The 13,941-nt window shown below is 38.5% G+C and overlaps 1 protein-coding gene across 1 annotated transcript in view; it reads left to right on the top strand.

Moving 5' to 3' along the window:
* Positions 1-13,941, top strand: part of ODAD2 (outer dynein arm docking complex subunit 2) — a 203,016-nt gene that overhangs the window by 109,847 nt on the left and 79,228 nt on the right. Inside the window, exon 16 of the mRNA XM_006139755.3 lies at positions 2,200-2,314. Coding sequence (XP_006139817.1) covers positions 2,200-2,314 — 115 coding nt within the window. The remainder of the gene's footprint in view (positions 1-2,199; positions 2,315-13,941) is intronic.

Here is a 13,941-nt window from a genome sequence, read left to right as displayed (position 1 = left end):
TACGACCCATGCACCCTATGGGGAAAAACCCCCCCCAAAAAAAAAAAAAAAAAAAGACACCAGTAATGGGGCTACAGTCCTCATCTAGAATACGTAGGCAATAATTTAACTGCCTTGGACTTGGTGGGAGAGTAGTGGACAGCCGATCTACTTTATAACTCATGGAGAATTTCTATAGTTAATTGTGAAAGTTTGGCGGTGTGTGTCCAGGATTGAACTACCCATTTTTCTTTTTAAAATGGAAATAAATGTATGCCCCCTGGATGACTTCCACTGTAATGACAAGTCATGTCTGACAGTATACATTTAAAATATGACAAGGTCTTCAAAAAGCACATGAAAAATGCATATTATGAAAACACCGTGCATGGATTTCAACATTTTTTTTGCATCAAAATAAACTCAGCTTTCATTTCATTTTTCCACAAATGTTTAGAGGTCCTCTCATATTACCCATGCTCAATTTGTTGCTGAATTTGCAAGAAGGCAGGACAAACTATTTTTCACTATTGTTTGTTTTGAAATTTTTTAATAAAAAAATAGAGTGACGTAGGGCTCAGCATTAATTATGTTTCAGTAGTATAAAAAAATATGCTATGTAGCGTAGGTAAGGCTTAGTAAACATTTTACATTTTAATTTAAAAAGTAAAACCCTCATTGTGAAGTGCCTAGTATGTTTCTTGACAGTTCCCATAAATTGAAAGTAAAACTTTTTCTCTCAGCATGCTATTGACAGAAAGCTTTCAGCCGAAAAGTCATTTAGTTGAACATTGCTTAAAACTATTTTTTCAATGTATTTTCTCCTTATTAGAGGTCATTATTTTTATTTATTTATTTGTTTGTTTCTGAGAGATTTTTGCTATAGTATGTGTGTGCTTGCTGGAGAGACAGGAAAAGAGAAATCACCTCTCTGGGAGGATGGCAATCCCTTTTCCTCCATTCTCCTCTCAGGATTTGGGGCCTGCATGAGCATGCGCCCGACCTGAGTTTCAAGCCACCAGATCTGGCACTCGAACTGTAGTCCACTGTGTGGGAGTCCAGTGCCTTTATCACCATGCCACCTGCTGGCCCCAGAAACCATTATTTTTAAAGAAACATTTTTATCTTTCTGTAGGCCAGTGGCATCCCCAGCATATATGGTTTTGTAAAACTGACATCCTACTTGGAACCTTTGGAACAATACATTTATTTCCTGGCAAACTCATCTCAGATCATCAAGAAATGAAGATGTTTTTATGTAAATGTTCATGGAAGAGTTTGAATGGCACGTTAAGCTTGTATTTATTCTATCTTGTATTTATTCTACCTAAGTACTACATGCGCTTAATTCCACTTGAGGCTAAAAAAAAAAATCAAAGGAATTTTGATGTTCTTTATCTTATATCATCTGCTTCGAGTTTAATGTATCTGAGCAGAGCCATGTTTGTAAAGGGTATTGGGTTTTGTTTGGCCTTCTCCACTGCAAGTGCTCGGTGGACTTTGCCGTGTAAGGTTATGCTCCCTGGGCTGATTGATATATAAACAGAAGACAGATGGTATAGAGATGACTCTGATGATAATTCATTTTTCAGCTAGTCATGAAGATATTTTGATTACAGTGTGTTTAAGTAATTATAACATAGTCTGCAATGCAAGTCTTGCTGGGAGGAGAACACATGGAAAACAAGTTAGGTTTTCTTCATGCCCAACAAAGGATGCACTGTGGCGTAATGATTTTGATTCCTAATGCTAGATTACGACTGAAAGAGTTTAAAATATGTCATACAGTAAGGTCAGTCAATTAAACATAGACCAAATAAAAAAGGTAACTGCACAGTTTTAAGGCATAAATATTTGTTTTGGGAAGTATTTAGATGTGACTATGTGAAAGAAACCAGTATTTTTACATTTAGGTAACAGTCTGTATACAGCTAATTAAAAAATGCTGTGGCTTGATTTTAAGTTTATGTGAATCCTAATTATCATGTGGCTGGCTTTCTGTGTCATAAATTTAAACCTGAAATCAGAGCCCTGACAATTCAACAGCACGTGGTATATCCTCCTAGTTTTTGAAGTCTGAAAAAAAAAAATCCAACTAAAATGTTAAGAGGAGAAACAGTCATTAGCATCGTGTAACATTGTGTAAATAGGTGGGCTGTTTACATTTTCATTTTCACTTACTAATTACAGTGTATACCACTATTTTGGGTTCTACCACAGGATAATTGATCGTTTAGATGGAGTGCGTCTGTTGTGGTCCCTGCTGAAAAACCCTCACCCAGATGTGAAGGCCAGTGCAGCATGGGCCCTCTGTCCGTGCATTGAAAATGCTAAGGTAAGAATAGACTGAAAAGCAGCTGATTCTAGCATCTCAAATACGAGCAGTGAAAATGAATGCATTTCAGCAATGTATTCATCAATATTGATAAATCTCACAAACACCAAATATTGGGTTGTCAGGAAAGTCACCATGTATTTTTTTTGTTTTCCTATGCAAAAATACATCATGATTTTCCCAACAACCCAATAAAAACAAGTTGCAGAAGTGGATATATAATATCATTCAAATACAGAAAATAAACTTTTTAAATGTAAAATTTAAGTAAGATCATTTAGAGTGTTAAGAAAGAAGTCTCCTGGGGACAGAGCAATCTGCATCCTTAAATAATAATCCTCCTCAGTTACTTGAACTAGTCATCCCAGACAGCCCTTCGTTCGTAAATATGAATAGTCAAGAATCATCCTGTATTTAAGGACTACTAACGGTAGTAGAGAGACAAACCGAGGTTAAAAATAGAACTAACTTTGGAGGAAGAAGAAATAATGTAAGGAACAGAATGTAACATTAATTTTAAAACTAAGTATTTTCATAGAAACCCAAGGGAGAATACCATGTCCAGATAGGCTGTTCTAAATACAAAATATTTATGGGTTAAGAAAGGTTTCCTGGGGCTGGCAAGAGGTAGTTATGTTGCTGGACTCCCACACGGCAGACCACAGTTCAAGTCTCGGACCTGATGGCTTGCTCTGTCTCTTTCTCTCTCCTTTGCTCATCAAATTAAATAATCATAATAAATAAAATTAAGTGAAATTTTTAAAAAAAAGTTTCCTTAATTAATTAAACATTGTTTGCCAAAGCAATAAATGTAATCAAAGGGATACTATTAGGATAGGTATGGCTAAATAATTATCTGGAAGATAGTCTTATAAATAACTAAGAATGTAAAGTGAAAAGAAAAAAGGACATGGAAATACACAAAAAGGAGGAGAGTAATTAAAGGAAAGAAATACTGATAATTTTTTGTTTTGAATTGGAGGGAGAGGGGCCAGCAAGTGGCATAGTGGTTAAGGTACAGGACTCCCACATGGCTGACAGTGGTTCGAGTCCTAGACCCTGTGGCTTGAAACTCATGCCAGGTCCATGTGCGTGCATGCCCCAAATCCCAAGGGAAATGGAGAAGGGAATTTGGTTGGTCATCTCCCCCGGGGGTGATTTCTCACTGTCTCTCTATCTCTTCAGCAAGCACATGCACCCTACTGGAAAAATATCTCAAAAAATAAAGGAAAAGAAAAAATTGGAGAGAGAAAGAGGAATTTCTGTAAGCCAAATTGCTGAAGAAAGGTCTCTAATCTTCAGACTGAAAAGATTCACTTAGAGCCAAGCAGGGAAACAAACAAAAACATCAATGCCTTTTTTTGAAATTATTTATTTTTAATGTTATTATTATTATTATTTTTAAAATTAGCTACAAGGCACATGCACTCACCAGGCAGAGAGAGAGAGAGAGGAAGCAAGTGAGCGAGCTCGCGAAAGTGATGAAGCAAGCCGCCAGGTTCGGGACTTGAATCCTGCTGTCAGACATGTGAGAGTCCAGTGCCTTAACCACCATGCCACTTGCAGGCCCAACACCTATCCCTACACACAAAGCCAATGTTGGCACTTTCAGAAATTAAAGGAAAGGAAAAAGTTACACAAGGAAAAGAATTAACTAGTATTAGACTTCACATCATTCGCAATAGGTTCTAGCAGAAAATGGGACAAAAATCTTTCTGGTTTTTAAAAGAAAAATTTTATATTAGAATTCTTTATCCTGTAAAACTAGCATTCAAATGTAATTATAAAGTAAGGACAGAATATAGACATTTTTCTTGAAATATTGTATCAGGGCTCAGGAAGCTTATCTCCCATAAACTTTTTCCCGGGAAAAGAAAATTACTTTAGAATATTTTCCACCAAAACAAAAGATTCTAAGAGAATAATATAACAATAATGAGTATATAAATAGAAGTTTTAGTTAAATATGAATTTGTGTCAATAATATGGCTTTCAAAATTTGAATAAATTAATAAAATGAATGATCTAAAAGCAGTGGTATAGAACAAAATAAAAACAGTGTTATCACATTAACAATCTGGATTTGTCTACCAGAGGATTCAAAACCACGCTGGGTAGTGGGAGGTGATAGGTGAAGGTTTGCAAAAGGCCTTTCACTTTCCTAGAAAAGCATGTTGTAGATAATAATTCTCAGCTGTCATTAAAAATATAAATTTCAGTATAGAATTTAGAATTATCATTGGTGATGCAATATCCTGACATAGTTCTACTCAGTGTGTTCATTGTGAGTAAATTGTATGCTATCTTCTTACAGACTTTAACTCCAAATCTGCGTATTTATCTACTACTGGATGTAGGAAATATTCTAGGATGTTCATATTCATTGTTCTTCCTCAGGCTTTCCATCCTGAATATCTGGCTGGTCTTTCATGCTAGAGACCAAAACTGAATGGCACTCACACTTTAAACCCAAGCCAGGCTCCCTCTCTTCTTGCCCTTGGCCCCAAGGCGTGGACCTGATCCAAGGCTCTGTAAACACCTCTTTCTTTTCTCTTAAATTTCATCTGCCATCTGCACGCACCCCACCTCCACCAACGCAGTGTCTTCGGCGGTTTCTCGAGAAGAAACCCCAGCCCCCTTCTTTCTTATCTTGAAGGGAAGATGGGCTCATGAAGAAGACATCTCTGCTTGTTCACATCTCAGCAAGAACTGCGCCCTCCCGTGTGCGTTTATTGTTTAGGTCACATGAACATTTGAAGGGTCTTAAGCAGGGAGGTGACATGAGCAGTGTGGCTAATTAGAAAATATATGAGTGGGGGGAACCAGCAGTTAGCGTAATGGCTATGTCGCTGGACTCCCACGTAGTCAACCGCGGTTCGTGTCCCGGACCCGGTGGCTTAAAACTCACGCCGGGCGCGTGTGCGTGCGTGCCCAAGATCCCGAGAGGAGAATGGAGGAGAAGGGATTGCGGCGTGACCATCCCCCCTGGGGGGTGATTTCTCGCTTTCTGTCTCTATGTCTCTCTCTGTCTGTCTGGCGAGCGCACGCGCCCTACAGTGAAAATCTCTCCAAAAAAAAAAAATATATATATATGAGTGGGGAACTAATTAGGCTGTTAGGATAGTTCAGATGACAATAATTAGAATGTGATCTAACACCGTGACTGTGTGAATGGAGAGACAAGTCAATGTAAAAAATAACTGAGAAACAGAACAAGAAGTTGGTGAATGACGGGATGTTGGCTGGGGGAAGAGGTCAAGTGAGGTTTTCAATTTGTGTTTTACTTTGTTTTTATTGCCAGATGGCATGCGTGCCCCAGAAAGAGACAGAGAGAGAGGGAGAAAGCACCCTTCATGGGTGTAGTCATGCCTTTCTCCATTTCTCTATCTTGTTGAGATTTTGGGCATGCACATATATGCATCTGGTATGTTTTTCAAGCCAGCAGGGCCAGGATTTGAACACCAGTTGGCCACGTGGGATCCTGCTCCCTTAACCACTAGACTATGGGGCTGGCTTGGCCCAGGGTTTTTGTTGTTTGTTTTCTTTGTCTTTTTTAAGTTTGACAACTATGAATGTGATAGAACTTTGACCAAACAGGGAAAGAACATGATTGGGAGAAAAGATGGATTTGGTTTCATCCAGGTTGAGATGCCCAGTCATTTGAATATATGAATCTGGATGTCAGGAGAAAATTCTGGACTGGAGGTATATATACAGAAGTCACCGTCATGAGGGAGGCAGTTGAAGTCTTGAGGGTAGATGAAGGAAGCAGGGGTGGAGTAAAAAGAGCAAAGTCCCAGGGAAGGCTGAGGAGTGATGGGATAACCAGGAGAGCAGGATAGCCAGAAAGCCCAGAGAGGAGATGAATGACCAGTACCATCTGCCCCTAACAGGACAATTACTTTTAAAAATTTAAATGAGTACATACATATGGGAATTGGGTGGTCACTGGTCATAGTCATTTGCTTTGGGAGTTGAGAGTTTAATTCAGATGACACTGGGATGAGAAATGAATTGAGAGGAGGAGAGAAAAGAAGATTAAAATTTCTTGCTAGATGCAAAGCTATTAAGATACAATAATAGGGCCAATTCCATGGTACAATTGTCATGCACTGCCCAAGAGAAGCTGGATTCCACATGGCAGCCATGGCTCGAATCCCTGGCCTGGTTGGCCTGAAACTTGCTGGTCTTGTGCATGAGTGACCACAATGTGACGGGCTGGAGGACTGGAGGAAGGGGATCATTCTGTGACCTTATGGAGTGTGCTCTTGTCTCTTGTTGTCTTCCTCACATGCACATGTACATGTTCTATCATGAATAAAGAAAAGCATTTTTTAAAAAGGTAAGGAAATAATGTGAAATCCAGAAGATAGCTCATATTTAGGGAATGGTTAATATGAGGGAGGCATGAATGTGTGTATCTCTATATCTGTATCCATATCCATATCACATCTGTTTCTATGGATAGAGTGCAGATGGAGAAAGAAAGCAAGTCATGGCTCTCACTGTTCCTCATCTAAAGCACATTGTTCTGAGTAGTATAAAATAACTCCTGGAATGCCAAGTGGAAGGACAGTTTCAGAATGCAAATTTCCTGAGGGTGCATCCAGAGAGGAGCAACTCCTTACTTTCTTCAGATAACAAACCTGGCCAGCCTATTATCTATCTATATCTATATCTATATCTATATCTATATCTATATCTATATCTATATCTATATCTATATCCTATCTATCTATCTATCTATCTATCTATCTATCTATCTATCTATCTATCTATCTATCTATCTATCTATCTATCTATCTATCTATCTATCTATCTATCTATCTATCTATCTATCTATCTATCTATCTATCTATCTATCTATCTATCTATCTATCTATCTATCTATCTATCTATCTATCTATCTATCTATCTATCTATCATCTATCTAGATATCTATCTTATCTATATCTATCATCTTTGAATTCAGAAGTGAAAATACTATCAAAGGGATCTGCATGAATACCTTCATATGATTTTTTTAAGAAAGGTTTTTGCCTTAGGGCATGTGCATTCACCGGAGAGAGAGAGAGAGACAGTGAGAGGGAAAGTGAGAAATCACACCCCAGGGAGGATGGCCACCATAATCCCTTCTCCTCCTGGGATTTTGGGCACACATACACATGCACCTGGCATGATTTTCAAGCCCCCAGGTCTGGGGTTCAAACCACGATTAGTCATGTAGGAGTCTAGTGCCTTAACCACTACACTATCCACTGGCCCCATCCTTAAATTTGTATAACTTGAATTTTAAAAATTGAAGTCAACTGCTCTCTCTCTCTCTCTTCTCTCTCTCTCTCATGAGTACACATGCCCTACAGCAAACTTAAATAATAATGGTAATAATAATAAATAAAATTAATAAATAATAAAGTAGAAGTCAGAGTAGAAAAGTAGAAAAGTCTGCTTTTCCACAAGTTACTCATTTGGCTGATCATTTCAACCATAAAGACTGTTTTCTCTCTTAAGCAATACAGAAGGCAGTTCCATAAACTGAATTAACGACACAGAGTCAAAATTTTGATAATGTATATAATTTCAGAAAATGCATCTTTCATAACTAAAATTGGAATGAATTTTTTAAATTTGTCAACTCAAAATAGATGAGGAGTATACATAGCTCTTTAAAAATGTCCTGGGATATGTGAACAAAAATGGTGAAGACTATGGCTACCAGGTCTCACCCTGAAATGGGAGAGTGTGAAGTCTGGACATCTTGCCTCAAAAAAAAAATAGCCTAATTTACAAGGCTGTTCCCTTAAAAAGAAAGAAGGAAAGAAAGAAAGAAAGAAAGAAAGAAAGAAAGAAAGAAAGAAAGAAAGAAAGCCAAACAACTTTTCTGAGGTCGAAAGCTAATATATTCCTGGTCTTCTTCATTGCTTTTCTACATAAAATTTATTCTCCCAGGGCAGAACACTATCTCAGGGGAGGGCTATGGAAAAGGTCACGTGCTCAGAAAGACAACAGAAAACAAAGCACATTTATATTTCTAATAGACAGCATCTCATCATACAGATCATAACCAAACCATGGTTTGAGTCAGTTATATCTAATAAAACTTTCTGATGATGAAAATGCACAGTTCCAATATAATAACCATGAGCTTGTCACTAGTATGACTGAGGAACCAAATTTTTAGTTATATTAAGTTTTAGTTAATTTTTTAAAAGATATTTTTGCTGTAAGGTGTGTGTACTTGTGAGACAGAGCCAGATAGAGATAGAAGGCAAGAAATCACTCTCCCTCCAAGAGGGATGGGCATGCTGCAATCCCTTCTCCATTCTCCTCTTGGGATTTTGGGCATTCACACACATGTACCTGGTGAGAGTTTCAAGCCACCAGCTCCGGGACTTGAACCATGGTTGGCCATGTGGGAGTCCAGTGACATAACCATTATGCCATCTGCTGGTCCCAAGTTGTAGTAAATTTAAATTTAAATAACCATATGTAGCTAGTGGCTATTGTTCTATTTATTTGTTTATTTTGAGAGATTCTTTTTGCTATAGGGTTATGTGTGCTCTCCAGAGAGACAGACAGAAAGCAAGAAATCACCCTCCCAGGGGGGATGACTATGCCCCAATCCCTTCTCTTCCATTCTCCTCTCAGGATTTTGGGCATGCATGCACATGCACCTAGAAAGAGTTTTAAGCCACTGGGTTTGGGACTCGAACCACAGTTGACTACATGGGAGTTCAGCAACATAACCATTATGCCGTCTGCTGGTCCCTGTATGTATGTATGTATGTATGTATGTATGTATTTATGTATTTTGAGAGGGTTTTTTGTTTGTTTGTTTGTTTTTTCTATAGAGCACGAGCGCTAGCTGGAGACAGACAGAAAGTGAGAAATCACCCCTCCGGGGGGATGGCCATGGCACAGTCCTTTCTCCTCTGAGATTTTGGGCATGCATGCACATATGTCTGCCGTAAATTTCAAGCCATGAGATATGGGACTTGAACCTCAGTCAACCACATGGGCGTCCAGTGCCTTAACCACTATACCACCTGCTGGCCCTGTGGCTATTGTTTTGATGTCCAAGACTAAGATATGCAAGTCATGGATGAAAGTTGTTTTTGTAAGGTAAGCGCAACAAAGAGTTGTAAACCTGGGACCAGCAGTTGGCATAATGGCTATGCTGCTGGACTCCCATGTAGTTGACTGTGGTTCGAGTCCCGGGCCCAGTGGCTTAAACTCATGCCAGGCACGGGTGCTTGCATGTCCAAGATCCCAAGAGGAGAATAGAGGAGAAGGGATTGTGACATGGCCATCTCCTCTGGGGGGTGATCTCTCGCTTTCTGTCTCTCTGTCTCTCTGGTCTTTCTGGTGAACACATACGCCCTGTAGCAAAAACCTCTCCAAAAAAAGAAAAGATACAAACAAAGAGTTGTAAACCTCAAGAATTAAGTATGTTTGTGTATGGGTACATGTTCATCTTGTAAATTTTAAAAATAAAAAAAGGAAAATTACCTGTAATTACAGCTCTAACAGGTAACCGCTATTAAGAACTAACAAGGTTTTGTTCCCCTGAACAATGAATTGTCTATATTTCTCTGGTTCTCTAATTCTCTTTGGTTTTGTGTATTTTATTATGATCATACCATTTGTTTATGCAACTAAGTTTCCAATGTTAAAAAACAAAGGTTCAGTGAAACAAAAACTTCATTTGAGTTTTTCTAGAATTTTCTTCCTCATAGGGAGGAAAATAATTGTTACCTGTGACCCATTGGTGGAAATTTGACCTTAACTTCTCAGGGAGATATTTTATAATTGACATTGTGTTATAAGTTAAAGGACAATGTTTCCGCTTTCTTGGTGGAACATAAAATATTGGTGCATTTTATAACCAACTGCCTTTTGGATGATCCAAAATAATATGGCAGAGACACATGTAAATGTGGATATGAATGGAGGTTATGTGTACTTGGAACTTTTCTAGGGTCTCATGTATCTTATTTTGTATCACTATTCAATGCTTTCCCACTTGATTACATATTCAATATAGCATTTTTTTTCTTTTGGAGAGGTTTTTGCTATAGGGCACATGCACTTGCCAGAAAGACAGAGAGAGACAGAGAGACAGAAAGCGAGAAATCACCCCCCCCCCCTCCAAGGAGGATGGCCTTGTCACAACCCCCTCTCCTCCATTCTCCTCTCAGGATCTCGGGCATGCACACACATGTGCCCAGTGTGAGTTAAGCCACCGGGTCCGGGACTTGAACCGCGGCCGACTACATGGGAATCCAGCGACATAGCCATTACACTAAGTGCTGGTCCCTCAATATAGCATTTTGAACTAATACTTATTATCTTGTTCTAAGCTGACTTAAAATGATTTTCTAGTTTCTGTGGGAGAATAGGGCAGGAAATGGTTTTTGGTTAGTCTAGGCAGCCCACTAGCAGTGAAATAATGTAACTGGATTAAATCTTGCCTAGCATTTCGGCCCATTCTTCCTACCTCTCCCATACCTCTATTTATTCAGATAAGTTAAAGACTCAGCTTTCTAGGAAAGATTGCCTTTTAATTGCTGAGGAAGCATTTCCACAGTTTTGTTTTGTTTTACATAGGATGTTCTTATGAGTAATTTTCTGCTTTTAACTTAAGAGTCACAGATTTGGCATCATTTTGAAATAAATAACTTCTTTGTTTAGATTAATGGTCTTGAAAGTAATGCTGCAAAACCCAGCTCTTGTCAAGTATAGCTAAGAGCAACACAAAGGGAAGGGAGCACCAGCCATGTCTGTGGACAAATTACTGCCATTTCGGGGTCCCTGCCAGTCTGCAAGGCTTTAGGAAACCTAAGTAAACTATAGGCATTAGGAATTTCAGAATTTTTTGTGAGAAAAAGATAGAATTAAAAATTTAAATTTATTGGGACCAGCAGTTAGCATAACGGTAGTATGCTAACTGTAGTTAGCATGTAGTCCACCGCGGTTCGAGTCCTGAACCCGGGGGCTTAAACTCACTCCAGGAGCATGTGCATGCGTGCCCAAGATCCCAAGAAAATAATGGAGGAGAAGGAATTGCAGCGTGACCATCCCCCCTGGGGGGTGATTTCGTGCTTTCTGTCTCTCTGTCTTTCTCTATCTTTCTGGTGAGCGAACACACCCTATAGCAAAAACCTCTCAAAATTTTTTAAAAAATTTATTTGTCAAAATAGGCTCCATCAAGTTTCAAACACAAGGCTTTTTGTCCATCCCTCTAGAACTGAGCATCCTGGGAATGTAACTATGTCGGTGCAGTTTTTGTTTTGTTTTGTTTTTTACATTATTAACTGAAGAAAAATCTGTACCCTCTAAACAATTTTTAACATTAGGAACCAAAAAGAAATCAAAAGGAGCCAAATCCAGCAGATGCCTAGTGATTTCCCATACCAGCTCTTGCGGTATCGTCCTTGTTTGAACAATACTTGAATGAGCAAAAGCATTGTTATGGTAGAGAAGGACTCTCTAGTGAAACTTTCTCAGGCATTTTTCTGCTACATTAGCTAACTTTCCCAAAACACTCTTATAGTAAGTAGATATCATTGTTCTTTGGTGCTCCAGAAAGTCAACGAGCAAAATGCCATGAGTATGTGAAAACTCTGTTGCCCTGAGCTTTGCTCTTGACAGTACGTTTTTGCATTGATCGGACCACTTCCACCTCTTGGTGGCCATTGCTTTGATTGTTATTTGTGTTCAGGGTTGCACCGGTAAAGCTGTGCGTCATCTCCCGTTATAATTGTTCAAGGAAATACTTCAAGATTTTTATTCTACTTGTTTAAAATTTCCATTGAAAGTGCTGCTCTTGTCTCCAGCTGATCTGGGAGCAAGTTTTGGTATTCATGGTGCACAAAGTATGATCAACTTTCCTTGTCCAGTCAGGATTTTTTTTTTTTTTTTTTTGGAGAGGTTTTTGCTATAGGGTGTGTGAGCTCACCAGACAGACAGAGAGAGACAGAGAGACAGAAAGTGAGAAATCACCCCCCAGGGGGGGATGGCCACACCGCAATCCCTTCTCCATTCTCCTCTCGGGATCCTGGGCATGCACACACATGCGCCTGGTGTGAGTTTAAGCCACCAGGTTCGGGACTTGAACCGCGGTCAACTACATGGGAATCCAGCAACATAGCCATTATGCCAGGGGCTTGTCCCCCAGTCAGGATTTTATAAGGTTAACAAATTGAGATGTCTGTAGTGTTAGCTATTATTTCCACTTTTAATCATTGCTTCTCTTCAACTAGGGCATGAACAGGTCAGTATTTTCCTTGAACATTGATGGGATGATCTGTCACTATGGCACCATTATGAACATTGATTTTTCCCTTCTTAAAACAAGGTTAGCATTTGTAAATTGTTGATTTCTTTGAGAGATTGTCCCCATAAACTTTTTTTCTTTATTTTTATTTTTATTATCATCATAATCTTCTTTATATTACATTGGATTACATATAACTTTACAGCGTATTACATTGTTTTTTCAAAAGGGAATGCCATGCATGTCAGTCAACACAGAGACATAATCTCCCCGCTTCAACATTCAAGATCTTTTCTATGATTTTTCCCAATTATTATTATTATTCTAATTATTTTTTAAAATAGTCAATCACTATTTCTCATTTTGCTTGTAAAAAGACCTTACCCATCATGAAATACTTCTCAGACCAATCCAGTTGAGAATACTATACATGTCATCATCAACAGGTAATAAACCATATCTGTTTTTCACTAAAGTCCTGCCTCTCTATTGTTCTCTTGGTATCTTTCTCTATCCTCTTCTCTTCACCTCCCCCATTCCACACTGTCCTATTCTCATTAAGTACCTTCACTGTTTTTATGTCCTCCGAATTTTTGCTCTCTATTATAGAGTGCGGATAGTCGGTATATATTGAGTGGATACATACAATATCTTTCTTTCATAGCCTGGCTTACTTCACTCAGCAATAGATCCTCCATATCTGACCATTTTCTATCAAATTCCAGGGTCTTGTTATTTTTTATGGCTGAGTAGTATTCCATAGAGTATATATACCACACTTTTCCAATCCAGACTGAGCGTTCTCCTGTCTTTTGAGTAAATACCCAGAAGTGGGATTGCTGGATCAGATGGTAGTTCTATTTGTAGATCTCTGAGGAACCTCCATATTGCCCATAAACTTTTCATAAAGTGTCAGTGATTCTACTATTCTTCCACTTAAGTGGCTTCATAAATTTGTTATTTATTCTTGCTCCAATTTGAACAGAATCGATGCTGCTCTGACAGGGACTCTTCAAACTGATAGCTTGTCCTTCTTAATGCTTCAGACTATGTACTGTTCAGACTATATACATTGCACAAGTCAGTACGAGTTATTTTGATGCAAAAAGAGTTTTGAAATCCATGCATAGTTTTTTCATCATACATATCTTCCATGAACTTTTTACAGACTCCTATGTGTCCAACTGATATGCATGTAGTCAAATATCAACTTGTCTAAACAATGTTACCCACTTTTATATTGTCAATGGCATTTACATTAGGACACATTTTCAGATCTATTAAGAAAATGTGATATGAAAATCAATTCTAGTGAATGTGTAATATTTTTACTTGCTATATATATATAATA

Source organism: Tupaia chinensis, unplaced genomic scaffold (genome assembly GCF_000334495.1).
Source record: "Tupaia chinensis unplaced genomic scaffold, TupChi_1.0 Scaffold000001_1, whole genome shotgun sequence".
NCBI classification, from domain to species: Eukaryota; Metazoa; Chordata; class Mammalia; order Scandentia; family Tupaiidae; genus Tupaia; species Tupaia belangeri.
The sequence above is the reverse complement of the archived record's forward strand: the minus strand, read 5'-3'. Positions and strand labels throughout refer to the sequence as shown.